Source organism: Petaurus breviceps, unplaced genomic scaffold (assembly GCF_028583685.1).
Source record: "Petaurus breviceps papuanus isolate PSGF00001 unplaced genomic scaffold, PetGlider_PUasm1.0 175, whole genome shotgun sequence".
NCBI lineage: Eukaryota > Metazoa > Chordata > Mammalia > Diprotodontia > Petauridae > Petaurus > Petaurus breviceps.
In genome coordinates this window covers 27,375,526-27,393,935 of record NW_027185764.1, presented here as the reverse complement: position 1 = coordinate 27,393,935, position 18,410 = coordinate 27,375,526, and the positions used below count along the sequence as shown (strand labels likewise).

At 41.3% G+C, this 18,410-nt stretch overlaps 1 protein-coding gene across 4 annotated transcripts in view; it reads right to left on the bottom strand.

Moving 5' to 3' along the window:
- LOC138158764 (low-density lipoprotein receptor class A domain-containing protein 1-like) overlaps positions 1 to 13,382 on the bottom strand; it is a 32,406-nt gene extending 19,024 nt beyond the window's left edge. For 3 of the 4 annotated variants that reach the window (XM_069084965.1, XM_069084962.1, XM_069084966.1), the window contains exons 1-2: positions 13,263 to 13,382; positions 3,786 to 3,869 (exon numbers count right to left, since the gene is read on the bottom strand). In XM_069084965.1, coding sequence (XP_068941066.1) covers positions 3,786 to 3,818 — 33 coding nt within the window. In that variant the 5' untranslated portion in view covers positions 3,819 to 3,869; positions 13,263 to 13,382. Of the gene's footprint in view, positions 1 to 3,785; positions 3,870 to 11,249; positions 11,393 to 13,262 lie in introns of all 4 variants that reach the window. The other variant, XM_069084964.1, reaches the window with a different exon arrangement.
- Between the last annotated feature and the right edge of the window lie 5,028 nt (positions 13,383 to 18,410).

The following is an 18,410-nucleotide window of genomic DNA, read 5'->3' as shown; positions in this document are numbered from 1 at the left end:
AGAGAGAGAGAGAGAGAGAGAGAGAGAGGGAGGGAGAGGGAGAGAAAGAGAAAGAGGACAAAGGCCATGACCAGCAAAACCATGACTCTTTACTGGCCTAGGACGGGAAGAGAAGTGTAACTCTGGCTCTGACCTAGGCCAAGCCAACTGGTGCCCTTGGTGTTGACAGTAGTAGCCTTTCAGGGGCTGTCTTGAAACATTCCTTACTTAGAGAGAGGATGTAATAGTGACCAGATTCACTATGAACCAGTGGATCTGGGGGTGGGGTAAGGCTAGGATAGGGAGATGGGGCCTAAGCCCTGCCTGCCCTCTTAGGGAGACTTAGGACAGTCTCATCTTAGCAACCTTTTCTTTCCCTAGAAAAATTGCCCTTATTAATTTCTTTTTTTTTTTTTAAAGCAATCGGGGTTAAGTAACTTGCTCAAGGTTACACGGCCAGTTATTTCTGGGTGTGGTGCTGAGTATCTGAGCCCAGATTTGATCCCCAGGTCATCCCGACACTGGAGCCGGTGCTCTTACTCGCTGAGCCACCTGGCCGCCCCATCCCTTATTCATTTCTAAAATGTTCCCACCAAGAGGGACCTGAAGCAGTGCCTAAGCTTAGGGTTAGGATACATTTGAAAGGACTGAGAAGCACCTCCACCCAGGTCACAGAGTTGGTCTCTGCCATAAGACCAAGGACCTATGCTCTGGGGGAGTCAGTGCCCCCCAGGAGGCCAAATTTCAACAATCTGGCTGAAAAAAGTGCTGCACTATGAGTCGAGAGACTTAGTTCTAATCGTCACTCTCATACTAACTCTGGGTCTCTATTTCCTCATCTGTAAAATGTACAAGACTGGCCCTAAGGTCCCTTTGGACTTTGGCAACTTGTGAGATTTAGGTTTCATTGGACTACCTTAATTTAGCCCCAATTAAAGTAAGAGTTGAATGAGTTTCCTTTGTGATCCTGGACAAGTGATTTCCCTTCTCTGGAACCTCAGTTTCCTTCTCTGTAAAAGAGGAGAACTAGAAAGAGTTGAACTTGCTGGCCCCTAACCCTCCAGCAAGAATGGGAAACATTAGAAGTTTTCTCTTAGGCGGGGAGCAGATGCTGTCAGACTTTCTCTCAGGTTCCTCTCCAATGATAGCTTTGAGCCGGCTGCTATGAGGTTAGCCACTCCATTCCGGAAGGAATCAGGCTTCTTGGATGTTAAATATGACCAAACCACTAACCGTAGTAGCTAGTTATCAGGAATAGTGACTTGATAGGGGGCTACAAGATGGTCCTCTTTCTGGGGGGACAGGGGAGATGGGCAGCTTCCCTAGTGGTGGCCTTGCCCCCTGTACTTCTCTCTATTCCCATGGGGCAGTTTCCAACCCCTCTCTTCCAGGGGAGGATACATTTGACCCATTTCTTCCACATGTGATGTGTGGTATTACTTTACGTATTAAAAGATTCCTAGCTATGGCTCTAATAAGGAAGTGAGTGAAGACTGGGCTTTCTTATGATACAGTGTCCAAAAAAAGACGCCTTTCATTCAGACTACTTACAATTGGAATTAAACCATCAATTCCGTTGTTTACCTGGAAGAATTTTTGAAAACAATTGGATTTTGAGTCAAAGGTCCTGGATTCAAATCTCATTTCTGCCCCTTACTACCCATGTGACCTTGGACAAATCATTCAACTTCTCTTTAGCCTCAGTTTCCTTAACTGTAAAAAGAGGGAATTGGACTAGATAACCTCAAAGGTCCCTGCTAGATCTAAGTTCACAATCTTAGGGACAGACTCCAAGAGCCCAGGAATGGGCAATTAAATAATAAGGCATTTAAAAAGAGTTATTTATTTGTATGGATGGCCAACAGGCAGACATAGTAATCTGTAACATGGAACAAGCGATTAACTCTTTTTTGTTTGTTATTTTGGGAGGTAAAGGGTTAAGTGACTTGCCCAGGGTCACACATCTAATAAGTATCAAGTGTCTGAAGTCAAATTTGAACTCTGGTCCTCCAGACTCCAGGGCCAGTGCTTTATCCATTGTGCCACCTAGCTGCCCCAAGAGATTAACTCTTGCAAAAGACTTTTGAGAAGTCAAAATTCTATTATGTTTGCTTGGGACTCCTGGAGGACAATGCAGTTCCTCTCAGTAGCTTAGAGGCTATTGAACACTGTACAGCACCTAGCACAGAATCCTGCACGTAGTAGGAACTTAATGCATATCATAAAACAATTAAGTCATTTGTTGGAGCAAAATTTTGGAAGGGGCCTTATAATATCTTACATTTATGTATCACCAAACAGTCTTTGAAGCACTTTCACACACATCATCTCGTTCGATCTTCATGAGGCCTCTATGATTTAGACCAACTAAACATTACTATTCCCATTCTACAGATGAGAAAACAGACTTCAAATGATTTGCGCAAGATCTAAGGACCACAACCTTAAAACTGAAAGGGATTTTGGAAGCCAATCCTCTCATTTTATAGAGAAGGATCGTGAGGTCCAGAGGGAGATAAACACACACACACACACAGCAGTAATGCTAGGATTCACACTGGGGTCCTCTGACGCCTAGCACTCTAACCACTGCACTCCCCTGCCAGAGGTGGAAATTGAACCCCAGTTTTAAAACTCCAGGTTCATTGCACCACCCTGCTTCTTACTGGTAGGCTCTTCTTTGTTAGGTGCTTTTTCTGTGAGAATTAAAGGTTGGGGATGGTTGTTTCTATTTAAGGAAAAATCATCTGGAGAGGGGGATGGGGACTTTAGTGAATCTGGTGACCAGCAAATTGAAATGGACCTTGTTATGTGAATGCTATGAGGACTGAGGGAAGAAATTCCAGACATAGATTGGAATCGAGTTGTAGATTTTGATATTTGAATGTTTTTGAGCTATATTTAATTTTTATCACTCAGCTTACATTCAGAACTCAGCGCTGTTGGGGAAAGTCTTGTTGGCACAGGAGTGGTAGGGAGGAGAGTAAAGGCCATGAGCACGTGCAAGCTGAGCATTCTCTGGTGGTCAGTGGGGATACAGGACCTTTTTAGGAAGGTGGTTTCATTCAGGTGTCAGAGCAATGCTAATGGGGCCTCTTGGCCGGAGGTTTGAGTATGGTGACATCTGTTGGACAATTCAGATATCGCACAATCTCTTTGGACAATTGAGAAGAGTGACAGACACATCACTTTTTTTTTGCAGCCTATTGAGTTGACTGTGAGATGCTGTCACATGGAGGACACACAAAGTTTGCATGCAGACCATAGGTGTCCCATGAAACACCTGCTCTAGGTTTTTAGTCCTGCAGGGAACATGAAAATCAACACGTTTGGTTCCTGCCCCCAGGTGTTTAGTAGAAAGCAATGTTTAGTAAGAGCTAAGTGACCATTAGGGCAGCTAGGTGGCACAGTGCCTAGAGTGTTAGGCCTGAAGTCAGGAAGACCTGAATCCAAGTCAAGCCTCAGATACTTACTATTTGTGTGACCCTGGGCAAGTCACTTCACCCAGTTTGCCTCAGTTTCCTCTTCTGTGAAAATGAGCTGGAGAAGGAAATGGTAAACCATTCTAGTATCTTTGCTGAGGAAACTCCAAATGGGGTCAGGAATAGTCATACACGACTGAAAAATGACTAAATGACAAAGTGATCCTTGAAATAAGGTGGTCCTGGACATAGCAGCAGAAAGTAGTTGGCTACATCTCTGAGCCTGTGTGCTTTTGTTGATAGTTTCCCTGACAGAGTTAGTTAACATTAGTGCTCTCTGGTGCAAGGCAGGTGGGAGAGGATTTCAAAGACTGATCATGTTACCTGGGCTTGGGGATGAACTCTGTGAGTTGGCATGCTTCACGCTGATCAGGAAGTGTTACCACCACACTTGTCCTAAAGCAAATCCTGGAATAAAATAATGACATGAAAAGCCCTTGTTTTGTTTTTGTTTGTACAAATGATTACACCTGATAGTTAAGGCTGTTCGTTTTCAGAGTGTTTATCCGAGGCAAACCAAGGAAGTCAATAATGGAAGGGCGTCAGGAAGGGGCTTGGCTCTCCGGAAACACTAATTAAAGAAGGGTTTTTGGTTCCAATTAACAGCACCCTGAATGACTAACAGTGAGATTAGTGTGTAGGAATGCTTTACTTTGTTATATAGGCTTAGAATAACTTTATTTTCACAAAGAAAACTCAACAGGTATGAACAGGTCAGAGAGAAAGGACGAAAATGAGGTCCTTTCATAACTTGTTATATCTGGACCTGGTAACAAGATGACAGGTAGAACATGATTCCAGATTGCCCTGGTTTCACTAGGCAGGCCGTAGGGTCATAGGATCATGGGTTTAGAGCAGGGAGAGACCTTACAAGCCACCTGGTCCAATCCCCTCATTTTAATATGAGGAATCTGAGGACTGGGAAGGTTAAGTCCCTTTCCCAAGGTCACATAGGTCCAGATACTGCTGAACTGTGCCACTATTGGCTAGCAAGTAAGCCCCACTGGTTCCAGCAGAACTACAAGCTCCCCTTTGGTCTGGGATTCCTGTCCTGGTTATCCCACTAATAGGCTGCAGATTGGGCTGGAGACTGAAACTGAGACCCTGCTCTGCTTCTGGGGTCTGAGTAACACTTTGGAGGCCCTTGCTCTGTACTCAACCTAGGCCCTGTAATCTCTCCTCATCCTGATGAACCACACCTAGGCAGAGTCCCATCCTGATTCTGTGACTGGGCAGTAAGCCGCAGCACTACCAGCTGGCACCTATTCCTGCATCCTGTACAAGGTCCCACTCCTGTAGGACTTTTCATGCCCTGGGGGCACAATCTTATTCCCATTTTGGTACTTGTACAACAATGTTCTTTTCCTGGTTGTTCCTGGCTAAACCCTTTGCCCAGTATGTGCAGACCTTCTGGGGCTGGAAAAGTGACTTACTGTGATTTTTTTTTCATAGATTTCACCATCACAACTTTCTAAATGTATTTAGAGGTGTTATTGGGGAGAGCTCAACTGCTCCTCCGCCATCTTGACTCCAAACCTTCATTCCTTCAATCGTCTGTTTTATGGAATGGTCTTTAGTCTTCTCACTTAGTCTCTAATTTACCTGTTGCTGCTTTTGTCCAGTCATGTCCAACTCTTCGTTACCCTGTGGACCCTACTGTCCATGGGATTTTCTTGGCAAGGATACTAGAGTGGTTGGCCATTTCCTTCTCCAGGGGATTAAAGCAAACAGAGATTAAGTGACTTGCCTGGGATCACATAGCTAGTAAGGGTTTGAGCCCAGATTTGAACTCAGGTCTTCCTGTCACCACAAAAAGAACTGCTATAAATATTTTTTGTACATGTGGGTCCTTTTCCCATTTTTATAACCTGGGATATAGCCCTAGAACTGGTATTACTGGGTCAAAGGGAATGCACAGTTTTATAGCCCTTTGGGCATAGTTGCAAATTGCTCTACAGAATGGTTGGATCAATTCACAACTCCCTCAATAATGTGTTAGTGTTCCAATTTCCCCCCATCTTCTCCAACATTTATCATCTTCCTGTATGGTCACATTAGCCAATCTGATAGGTGTGAGATGGTACCTCAGGGTCATTTTGATTTGCATTCCTCTAGTCCATAGTGATTTAGAGCATTTTTTCATACGACTATAGATAGCTTTAATTTCTTTATCTGAGAACTGTTCACATCCTTTGACCATTTATCAGTGGGGGGATGACTTGTATTCTTATCACTTCGACTCAGTTCTCTGTGTATTTTAGAGATGAGGCCGTTATCAGAGACACTGGCTGTGAAAATGGTTTCCTAACTTTCTGCTTCCCTTCTCATCCTGGTTGCATTGGCTTTGTATCTGCAAAAAACTTTCCAATTTAATGCAATCAAAATCATGCATTTTGCATTTCATAATGTTGTCTATCTCCTACTTGGTCATAAATTCTTCTTTTCTCCATAGATTTGACAGGCAAACTATTGCTTGCTCTCCTAGTTTGCTTATAGTATCAGTCTTTATATCTAAATCATGTACCCACTTTGACTTTATCTTGGTATAGGGTATAAGATGTTGGTCTATGTCTACTTTCTGCCATACGATTTTCTAGTTTTTCCTGTAGTTTTTGTTAAATAGTGATTTCTTATCCCAGAAGTTGGAGTCTTTGGATTTATCAAATAGTAGATTACTAGAGTCATTAACTGTTGTGTCTTGTGTACCTAACCTATTCCATGGATCCACCACTCTATTTCTCAGCCGGTAACAAGTAGTTTTGATGATTGCTGCTTTATAATACAATTTAAAATCTGGTACATGTAGTCCACCTTCCCTTGCATTTCTTTTCATTAATTCCCTTGATATTCTGGACCTTTTGTTCTTCCAGATGAATTTTGTTATTGTTTTTTCTAACTCTATAATTTTTTTTGGTAGTTTGATTGGATATTTATTCATTTCTGAGAGCAACTTTTAAGGGAAGCTTATCTACAGTTTCTCTTAAATATTGCCCTCAGAAATGAGCACAGTAGTCCAGATGTGGTCTGACCAGGGCAGAGTAGTACATCTAAACTTTCACTTGTATTCTGAACTTCTCTTAATGCAGCCTAGGATAGATAGAATTAGTGCTTGGGGGCTGTCCTGAATATTGTTGACTCATACTGAGATTGTAATCTATTAAAACCTCCATCTCTTCCACTCCCTTCCCTCCTCCCCCCAGAAACTGCTGTCTAGCGATGTCAACTTGTAGCTGGTGAAACATCTTATGTAAAGAGAGATTAAACAAAGGGTCTTTCTCAATTTCAGACATGTAATGACTTCTGCCTGCACCTAGCCCATAATTCCTTTATTTGCCGTTCTCTGTTGTACAACACCCAAGAGCTAAACGATTACTCATCTCTTATGAAGTTCCAGGTGCTGAAATGAATACCAAAGAACTCATTTTCATATAAAAAGTAATACTCTGGCCTAGTCAATTCAACTTCTACAGATCAAACCTATGATTCAGGGAGCTCCCCAAACAACTGGCCTGTTCCTCAGGGAAGTTTTGGGGTTTGCTCCTGTTGTTAGATGGATGTGTCAGCTTCCTCTCCCTTATTTTTCCATTGCTTTAATAAGGTTTTCTTTGGGGGGGTTTGCTACTATATTGTGACTCTCCTTGACATGGTGTTCCTCATGATCCCTGAATTTAGTCCCTCTGTGACTAACCCTCCCTAATCACGCATCTTTTAAGATTTTTTGGGAACAGAAGTATAGGATTTTACATTCACATCTACAGATAAATCCCAGCGTGAATAATGAATGTCATAAAGTAGTCACATTAATGGAATTTACACTATTCAAAGTTATAATTATATGTAAAATATGAATTGGTTCTAGCCCAGTGGAAATTTTTAAAGTAAGTTTTTAATCTGTTTAACAATTGTTAATCTAATATAATAGAAAAGGATAAGAAAAATGTATTTCTGATTCAAGTTTGTTGCAAAATAGTAGCTATAGAAAGCATAATTAAAAAAAATTAAATGATTGAATATTATGCCTATATTGATGATATAACAAAAATGTCAGTCTTGTCACTTAAAATATTTTATGAGGGTAAACTGAAATAGGTCAGCTAGGTGACTCAGTAGCTAATATGCCAGACCTAGAATCAGAAAGACTCACCTTCAAAAGGATTACTAGAAACTCTGTAGTCTTGGGAAGCTTAGGCCAAAATATGGAAGAAGTGTTCCCTGGGTTTTTCCTGGAGTATTCAGGTCTCCCTGACTCTAGGCTCCTCACTTTATCTATACCCCTCCTCTACTCAATAAACTCCAGTGATAAAATATATATAAAAAAGAAAGACTCACCTTCTTGAGTTCAAATCTGACCTCAGACACTTATTACCTGTGTGACCCTGGGCAAGTCCCTTAACCCTGTTTGCCTCAGTTTCCTCATCTAGAATATGAGCTGAAGAAGGAAATGGCAAATCACTCTGGTATCTTTGCCAAGAAAATCCCAAAGGGGGTCATAAAGAATTGGACATGACTGAAAAACAATTTGATAATGAAGAACCTTTTACTACAAGCATTGGTTGGTTTGGCTGCTTTAAAAATTGCTTTAAAGATTGAGTTCAATTGTCTAGTATTTAAATTACTAGAAAGGCCTGATAACACAGCAGCCAAGCATCTCAATGCTTTGAAGAAAATCTCTGAAGAAGGTAGATATGAATGAAACAGGCCTTTTCTTCTTTTAATTTAATTTTTTTGGTTACATTTTAAGTTCCAAATTGTCTCCCTCCTTCCATCCCCACTAGAGGAGGCCACCATTTCACACACACACACACACACACACACACACACATACACACACACACGTGTGTGTATGCATATATGTATATGTATATAGATATGTAAAACTATAGTATGTATACTTCTATTTATCAGTTCTTTCTCTGGTGGTAGATAGCATCTTCCTTCATAGGTCCTTTGTAGTTGATTTGAGTATTTATAATACTCAAAATGACTTATTCGTTCATGATTATTCTATGAACACTATTGCTGTTACTGTATAATGTAGGCTGTTACTGTTACTATACTGTTTTCTTGGTTCAGCTCACTTAGAATACAGAGTTTTTAGAATTTAGAATACACATTTTTCTTCTAACAAGTTTGACTTAGGTTGAGAACATGGTTGAGTTAAAGCAACAACTTGGGGAAAAAAGAAGAAACCTTCAGGTGAACCTTCAGGAACCTTCAGGAGAAGAACTCAAATTAAGGTTTGCATAAGTCCCTAGAATACAACTTTAGAAATATTGTAGTATGTGCTTGTATAGTTTGAAAGCTTGATCTGAGATTAGCCCTCCATGTTCAATGGCTGAATTACTGAAGTGGTCCTTTACTCTCATGTCTAGACATGCTAGGAACATCTTGAACACACCTTTGCACATATGTCAACCCCAGTCAAATGTAAGAGATCAATACCAGAAAAAATTTACCCTCAAAAATTTTAGGAGACATTCTAGAAAATAAATTAACGGGGGGGGGGGGGGGGGGAGGGGAAGACTTATATGCACAAAAAATATTTGTAGTGGGATTTCTTGTTTTAACAAAAAAGTGAAAACAAAGTGGCCATCAGGAGTGCTGGTCAGTCGGTCAATAAACATTAAGCACCTACTATGTGCCAAGTATTATGCTAAGTACTAGGGGTACAAAAAGAGGTAAAAAACAGCCTTGCCCTGAATGGGGGCATAATCTAATGGGAGAGACAACAGGCAAACAAGCTACACACAGGCTAAATTGGAAATAATTAACAAAAGGAAAGCTCTAGAATTAAGAAGGGGAAAGGCTTACTGTGGAAGATGGGATTTTAGTTGGAACTTGAAGACAAGAAAAGAAGCCGATAGGTGGAGATGTAGAAGGAGAGCATTCCAGGCATGGGAGACAGTCAGAGAAAATTCCTGGAGCCAGAAGATGGAGGGTCTTGGTGGTGAAACAGCCAATAGGCGGATGTCATTGAACACAAGATGATGTGGTGAGGAGTAAGGTGTAAGAAGACTAGAAAGGCAGGAGGGGGCTGGGCAATGAAGGGCTTTGAGCGCCAAACAGGGGATCTTGTATCTGATCTTGGGGTTGGTAGGAGGATGACATGGCTGAACCTGTGCTAAAGGAAAATCACTATCATGGCTGAATGGAGGCTAGATTGAAGTGGGGAGAAACCTGAGGCACCAGAGCCACTATCAGGCAATTGCAACAGTGCAGGCATGAGGTGATGAAGGCCTTCATTACAGGGGTGGCAATGTCAGAGGAGAGAAGGGGGCATATTCAAGAGATGTTACAAAGGTCAGGTCAGCAGGCCCTAGCAACAGATTAGATGTGGAGGATGAGAAACAGTGAGGAGTTGAGGAAGACACCTGGGTCGTGATCCTGAGGGACTAAAAGGATGCAGCTGAACTGTACAGTGATAGGGAAGGTAGGAGGTGGGGAGATAATGATGTCTGCTGGACATCCACTGGGCAGCTAGATGACTTAGTGGATAGATGGCTGGGACTAGAGTAAACTGAGTCTAAATCGGGCCTCAGACACTTATTAGCTGGGTGACCCTGGGCAAGTCACTTAACCTCTCTTTGCCTTAATCTACTAGAGAAGGAAATGGCAAATTCGTCCAGGATCTTTGCCAAGAAAATCCCATGGACAGTATGGTTTACAGGGTCACAAAGAGTCAGAATCAACTGAATGACTGAACAACAGCACTGAACATACAGTTCAAAATGCCTGAAAGGCAGTTGTAGATGTGAGATTGGAAGTCAGCAGAGAGGCTGGGGCAGGATAGGTAGATTTGAGGATCATCAGCATAGATGGCAATAGATGGTAATTAAATCCATGGGAGCCGAGGAAATCACCAAATGAAGTAGTATAGAGGGAGAAGAGGAGGCCCAGGAGAGAACTCCAGGGGATACCTACAGCTAGAGGGTGTGATCCAGATGTGGAGACTGAGAGAGAGCTGTCACATAGGCAGGAAGGGAACCACAAGAAAGTGGTGCCCTGAAAATTTAGAGAGAAGACAGTTCTCAGGGAGGGAAGGGTGATCAGTGGTGTCAAAGGCTACACAGAGGTCAAGAGAATGAGGACTGAGAAAAGACCACTGGATTGGGATGTTAAGAAATCATTGGTAACTTTGGAGAGAGTAGTTTCAGTGACATGATGATGTCAAAAACTGTATTTTAAGAAGAGAGAAAGTGGAGGCACCTATTATAGACAGACTTCAAAGAGTTTAGAGCAGAAGAGATAGAGGATAATATTTACTGGAAACAGAAAGATCAAGTGAGGACTTTTTGAGAATAGAGGAGACATGGGGATGTTTGTAGGTAGTATGGAAGAAACCTGTAGAAAGGAAGGCATGAAAAATAAGTGATAGGATGGGGATGACAGAGGAGACAATCTGTTGGGAGAGATGGGATCTCTTGTGCAGGTAGAGGGGTTGGCTTTGGTAGGGAGTAAGGTCACCTCATTATGTGAGACAGAGGTAAAGAAGGAAAGAGTGGCACCGGAGTGATGGGAGATGGGGAAGAGAGGAGAAGAAGGAGCTTATGGAAAATCATTCTATTTTTTCTCTATAAAATATGATGCAAAGTTCTTAGCTGAGAGAAGGAAAGAAAGACAAGCTATGAGAAGTCTGAGGAAGAACGAAAAAGTTCAGAAGAGCCAGTTTGGAGAGAGGGATAATGAGATGATCAGGGAGGTATAGTAGGATTGTCTAGCAGCAGCAAGGGCCCAGATGAAGTTATGTAACATTGGATCCAGTCATAACAGTTGCATGATTTTCTTTACCTTCAGTGAGCAGCACGCGTGTAAGAACAAAAGTGGTGGGAGTGATCCAAGGCTGAGTCTTGGCAGGGCACAGCACAGTCGGTGAAAAGATGAGGGGGCCAGGGACTCCAGAGAAGAGGACAATGAAGAGTTCAACTGGTTCACTAAGGGGTCAAGATGGGGAAGAGAAGAAAGAGTGGCTAGTGCAGGAGACATGACCTGGGAGAGAACTGAGGGGTCAAGGGACTGGAGAGGAACAGCTAGGCAAAATGTAATGTAATATTATTACAGCATATTATCACATTGCAAGAAATAAAGAAAGGGATGAATTCAAAACCTGGGAGGACTTGCATGACATGATGCAGAGTAAAATGAGCAGAGCCAGGAGAATCATTTATATGATGACCACAATATTATAAAGAAAAACCATTAGGAAAGACCTAAGAACTCTGATCGATGCAATAGGCAATTACAACTTGTGAAGTCTGATAATGAAGCCATCTGCTCCTCTGAATTTACTAATGAAAAACAAAATGTGAAGTACACTTCAGACATACTACAGCAGGGCTAGGAGCTTGCCCTATTTACATTTCATCCCACTGTGACTAAGCATAATTTATAGATGAGGAAATGAAGGCTCAGAGATGTTAGTGCCCAGTGGCAGTAAGTAGAAGAGAGAGGCTTCTCACTCTAAGTCCAAAGCTTGTCTCTATTACTTCATGCTACCTCCAGATGAACTGGGTCAAATTTTTGTTGAATTGAATTCCCTCCTTTCATAGATGAAGAAACTAAGACCCGAAGAGAACATGACTTGCAGCTAGTCGGTATCAGAGGCGGGATGACCTCATTCTTAATCACACCCTAATCTCACTCTTCCTCTGGTTCTCTCTCTTTGGCATCTACAAAACGAATGTCTTTTACCTGGACTGGTGACTTCGTCAATTCAGTGAACTCCTACTGTGGAAACCATCTCCACTGATGCAGAAAGACAACACTAGGGCAGCTAGATGGCATGGTGAATAGAGCATTGGCCCTGAAGTCAGGAGAACCTGAGCCTCAGACACTTGACACTTACTAGCTGTGTGACCTTGGGCAAGTCACAGAACCCCAATTGCCCTGCCTCCCACCCCCACAGAAAAAGAAAGAAAGACAACATTAGTTCTTAGAGCTAGCAGAAGTAGTTTAACTAGAGCTGACTTGAACCCAGGACTTATTGACTCTAAGGTTTTGCCTCTCTCATTGCCTCTGTCAAATAATATAATCCAATAGTACAAAATAAATATATGATAAGTGTTCTTTATCACTAATCATGTATATGATCATACAAACATAATTTCTGTAATTCTTATACCTTTAGAAGATTCATCTAAAGAGTAAACTCTTCTGGAAAAAAGGAGGAGAAAAAGGAGGTATAAAGAAAATGCCCAATGGTAGTACTAGCTCAGGACTTTGTTTTGCCAGACTTTCTTCCATTCTTTCCACTTCTATTTGACTCAAAAATATCATGTTCTCAAAAACATTTAGTTGATGTTGAACATTTATGTCTTTTAAGTGATGCCTTATTAAATAACTAAATATTATGGATATAATTTATAATAATTAAATAATGTCTTATTATATAAGGCATTACTTAAAAGTTACCAATCTGTTCAGCATCAACTATGATAACTACAGCCAGTCAAAGCTTTTACTTTATACAGTGTAATTTACAGAAAGTATACCAGAAACAGGCAAAATTTATGTATTTATATGGTGTTAAAAAAACCTATGTATCTGTATTTGTTAAAAAAGAAAATGTATAGCAGTTAAAACTTCAAGGATGTTTTCTAAATAACCACTAGGCAGAGCAAAAGGCATTGCAACCACTTTCAAAGATAGGAAATAGGATATTACTTTTTGAAAAAAAGTTTATTCATTGTACCTGTTACTTTTTTCTTAAGGCAAAACAGATTATTCTTTACACGGGTTATTGACAATATTTTTTAAAACTTCAAGAATATTAAAATGCTCAAAATAGAACCACAGTATATTTACCCCTTTACTCGGCTCTCCAATCTACAGCTTCTTTCGCAATGAGCAGTTCCATGGTGAATGATGCCGTCCAGTTAGAGGGGTGAGCGATCTCACCATCCCTTTAAGACATCTGTTAGCTTAATGCGTAAGTGATGAAAGGAGAGTTACAAGTAACAATAACACTTAACCTCAGCCTGGCTTTCACCAGACTAGGAACAGTGACATTCTATCTGAGCTCCTGCCATTGGAGTTTATTATCTCTCTTGTGTGAGTTCCTCATCCTCAGTTGTGTCAAACTGTCCTAGCAACCAGCTCTCTAAAAGAATATGATATCATATGATATGACATGACATGTCACAACACAACATAATATAATTAGTATAATATAATGTAATTACTATAACAGTAATACTTGAATGATTTTATAGCATTTTACTTCAAAATATTTCAAGAATGTATGATTTAGCAGAAAGCCCTTAAGAGCTGTTGTGGCCTAATTGTTCATTACTCTGTGGTCAGTTTGGGGATAAGCTTCTCCAACTTTGATTAGGAGAGTCAATCAACAAGCTTTTATTAAGTGCCTACTATGGACCAGACACTACGCTAAATGCTGGTGGTACTAAGTTCTAATTAGGGAGACAACAGGGACATATAGAGGTATTTACAAGATACATGTAAAGGAAATACAAGGTGACCTCAGTGGGTAAGGCTAAGGGGACAGGGGGAAAGGTCTCCTGTAGAAGGTGGCCTTTCAGCTGAGTCTTAGTGAAATTCTGAATTCTAAGAGGTAGAAGTGAAGGAGGAAGGAGTGTTCCAGGTGTGAGTCAAAAGCATAGACAGGAGATGGGGGTGTCATGTATGAGGAGCGGCAAGCTGATCAGGTGAAGCTGGACAGAGAGAAGCAATGTTTAAGAAGCCCAGGAAGATGGGGAAGAACTTTAAGTGACAAATGGAAGAGTTTATATTTGATCCTAGAGATAAGGGAGGGCAACTAGATTTTTATCAAGTCAGGGTCTAGAAGGGAGCAGACCTAAGATCACTCTTGTAGCTCTGTGGAGGATGAGTTGAAGAGGAAGAGATTTGGGGCTGAGGGACCGATCAAAAGGCATGAAATGATGAGGGCATGAACTAGGGTGGTGGCCCAGGGAGTGGGGACCTATATGAGAGATGCTTTGGATAAAGGAAGCATAAGATTTGACAATAGATTGGATATATGAGGTGAATGAGAGTGAGGAACTAGGGATGACACCAAGATTGCAAACCTGGTGACTGGAAGGATGAGGATGACCTCAACAGTAATGGGTCAGTACCCTTAACTCATAAGGGGGGAGGAGATAATGAATTCTACTTTGGACATCTTGAGTTTGAGATGATGACAGGATATCCAATTCAAAATGTCTACTAGGCAGTTGATGATGCAGAATTGGAGCTCAGGAGAGAGACTGGGGCTGAATATATAGATCTGGAAGTCCTCTGCATACAGATGATAATAGAACTGATGAGATCACCATGTAAGCTAGCATAAAGAGAAAAGAGAAGAAGGTCCACGAGAGAGCCTTGGGGGACTCCCAGAGTTAGTGGATGTCACATGAATCAAGATCCAACAAAGGAGACCAAGGAATGGTTTGTCAGGTGGATGGAGAACCAAGAAAGCAGTGTTGCAAAAACCCAGAGAGGGTACAGAAGGAAAGGGTTATCAGTATATCTAAGGCAGCAGAAATATTAAGGAAGAGCACTGAGAAAAAGTCATTGGATTCAACAATTTAAAAAATCATTGATAGATTTGGAAAGAAACATTTCAGTTGAGTAGAGGGGTGAGAAGCCAGATTACAGAGAGCTCAGAAGACAGCAAGTGCAGTCTGATCTAGGCTATATGTGCGCAACCATGTAAAACATGCAGGCAGCTTTTCAAAAGAGTTTGGCTGGGAAGTGGAGGAGATGTATATAGTGTGACAGCTAATGGGAAAGGTCTAGCCAATGAGGATTTTTTAAAGATGAGGAAGATGTCTGTAAGCAGCAGGAAAGGAGTCAATAGATAGGGGAGAGGCCAAAGATTAGGAAGGGCAATGATAGTGGGGGCCATCTGCCTGGGAATATGGGGGTGGGTGGATAGAGGGCACATAGAGAGGGTTTGGCCTTGGGAAGAAGGGCCACCTCTTCATCAGAGACACGAGTAAAGAGATAGGACAACAATGTAAGGGTGAATTATGAGGAACGTCAGGGGGATATGAGATTAGTCAGTCAGTCAATAAACATTTATAAAGTACCTACTTTGTGCTACCCCACTCCCCACTGCAGGGGGAGGTGGGATGGTCAACTCTGCACTCCATATTGCAAGAAGGAGATGGGAATCTGAATTGGTGGAGAGGGTGCTGAGTACAATGTGATGTTGGTTACCTGTGTAAGGTACAGAGCTGGTGGTAGTGATGGGGTACCTGGGGTCTAGATCAGTCTTTTGTCTCCTTAACGACCTGGCCCAAATCTTATCTAAACTATCTATTCACTTGCTCCTCTTGGTCAGCTCTGACCTTTGTCTATGCATTGAGGCCCCTCCCGTCTGGTCAGCCCTGACAATGGCAGCCCTACCCTTTAAAGGTAAAAGCATGTACCCCTCTCACTTGCAGGTCCCCTAAAGGACTCTTGCCCGCTTCTCATGGAAGCATAACAATAAACTTCTACAACTCTCACTCCAATTAAGCCTGAGACCTTGAATTCTTTCCAGACGATATTGCAGGTTTCCTGGTCTTGGATGAGATCAGAATATCTGCTGAACCTATTGGGATCCCCTCCCCCATCAGTAGGGCTTCTAGCATATGTGATGCCAGACACTCCTTGGGAGAGAGATAGATAAAAAGACTCTGGTATCAGCAGATGTATAGGGAAGCCAACTTCTCCATATCTCTGATTTCCAGCTTGCCTTTCAGAGAATTTCCCATTGGGTGAGATCCAAGTTTCGTTCTTGGTTGAGTTGGAATCTTATCTCCCTCCTGTCTAAAGAGCTCATTCACATCTGTATCTTTTCTGATATATTGTAATAATTTCCCTAATTTCTATTTGTCATTTTGTGTAGTAGACTTTTGTTTAATCAGCATTTGGTAGGTAGGAATTAAACTGGTGAGTATAAGCTCAGAACTAGCTTCCAGGGAAGCAACTTTTGTATTCAACCAGATTTGTGCCCCAAGATAAGAAAAATTTGATGGGCAGATAGATATGTCTAGTCCAGTACACGTCTTGGAAATAGGCAAAGGAAGGAGTGAGCTCAGAGTCATGCCATTTTTTCCTGTTCTCAAGGCAGAAATTACAATTTCCTTTGAAGAGGAGTAGGTCAGATTTCAAAATATTCATGTATGCTACTTGCAAGTCATGAATCTACAAATTAAGACATATATATCTTGTATGGACTCACACACATACACCTTACTAGTAAGTGCATTAGATTTCTTAGATGCAAGACACTACCAATATATGAAGCACTGAACAAAAAGTCCCAAGTGAATATTAAGCTGTATACTCTATCTATAGCATGTTTTAGAACCTGGTGACAGGCTCAAGGAAGTTGAATTAAATAATAAATTTAGGCTATGACCAAGCATAATGGCCTTTTTGTTCTTTGTTTAGTGTAAGGCCTGTTCCTAGCTAATGGCCAGCCAAGTAAGGGATGAATCTCTGGGCTCTAGGAAGATTTCTGAGAATTTAGCCAAGTCTGTGTGAGAGCAGTCCCCTATCTCGAGAAGAATAGGCCCAGTAAATCTGCCAACTAGCCATGGGGTGAACCAGAACCTCTCCTATCTTCTCTTTTCCTTTCCAAACCAATCTTCCAAACCAATTACAGTATTTAAAGATCCCGAAGTATAGATCTGGGAGCAGAGGTAACTGATAACATCTTTGTACAAGGTACAGTCCTAGGACCCCTGACACATAAAAAAAAGAGAATATCTTTAACATCTGTCAGGGGCTTTCAGAGTCATAGTGAGAATAAAATGGGATATAATTTGTAAGCCTTAAAGCACTATACAAATGCCAGCTATTAATATCTATGATGATGATAATGATGGCATTTTAGAAAATCAGCAGCTGCCCTTTATCCCCATGGACCCATCTGACCTCACAGTCACCTGGATGGCTAACAGAAGCCCATCTTGAGGCACAGATCCAAGAACTAGCAGAACTCTCTGTCTCCAGCTCTCCCGAGGCCTGGGACAACTGCGAAGGCTATCCTTCAATAAATTTCATTTGGATATATGTCTTAGGTGTGGCCTCTCTCTTTTCCATTTTTAGCACTGGTGTTGATTTACCACTAAATCACTCATTTATAGAGCCATTTGATGCCAAATATAGAAATTAATGCGGGCAGGAGATTCCCTTTCAATTTAAGACAATTTTTTTAAATTCATAGAAGTAGCACTAATTCACATATCAGAAGGAGAACATTAGTTCAAAACAAAAGCATTTAATTAAACAGCAAAGCAAGATAAATTACAAGGAATGTAGGATCATTCCTAGATCTAAAAATGGAAGAGATTTCAAAAGACATCTAGTCCAACTTCTCCCTTTTTTATTTAATAGATGAAGAAAAAGAAGTTAAATAAGTAAAAGGTCACATAGGTAGTATTTGCCAGAAGTGGCATTTTAACACAGTTCTTATACGTCCAGAGCACGTGCTCTTTCCAGAAAATCGAGCCCTCTGTAACATACATGCAGAGGTACATTCTCCCATGGATCCATATACCATCTGTGGGAAAGTACATAAGGGTAACAAGGGTTATTCACTATTGAATAATTAGTGGGGAATTCGCTATTGGATCTATGTCTCAACTAAAACCACCATCTTCCAATGATGTTGCTGCTTGTTTCTTTCTCCATTATAACTTTGTAGTATCTTCTAAAGGGCTACTTTTTCTGTTCTGCTGACATTTGATAGGTCTTGGCTGCACCATTATCTACATTTCCCTCCAGGGAGCTGCTATCTGCTGGTCTTAGTTTCTTCACTGACAGCTTCTTTTGATATTCCTGGGGCCATCTTCTAGAAGAACTACCACTGCTTTGCACACTCTTTTCTCAAAAAGGAGCAACATCTGCTCCTTTATCACAAAGCCCCAGGAGCTATTTCAGTTCTTTTGTGAAACACACAGACAGCTGCATCCAGTTAACTAGCAGAAGCCCTAGTTA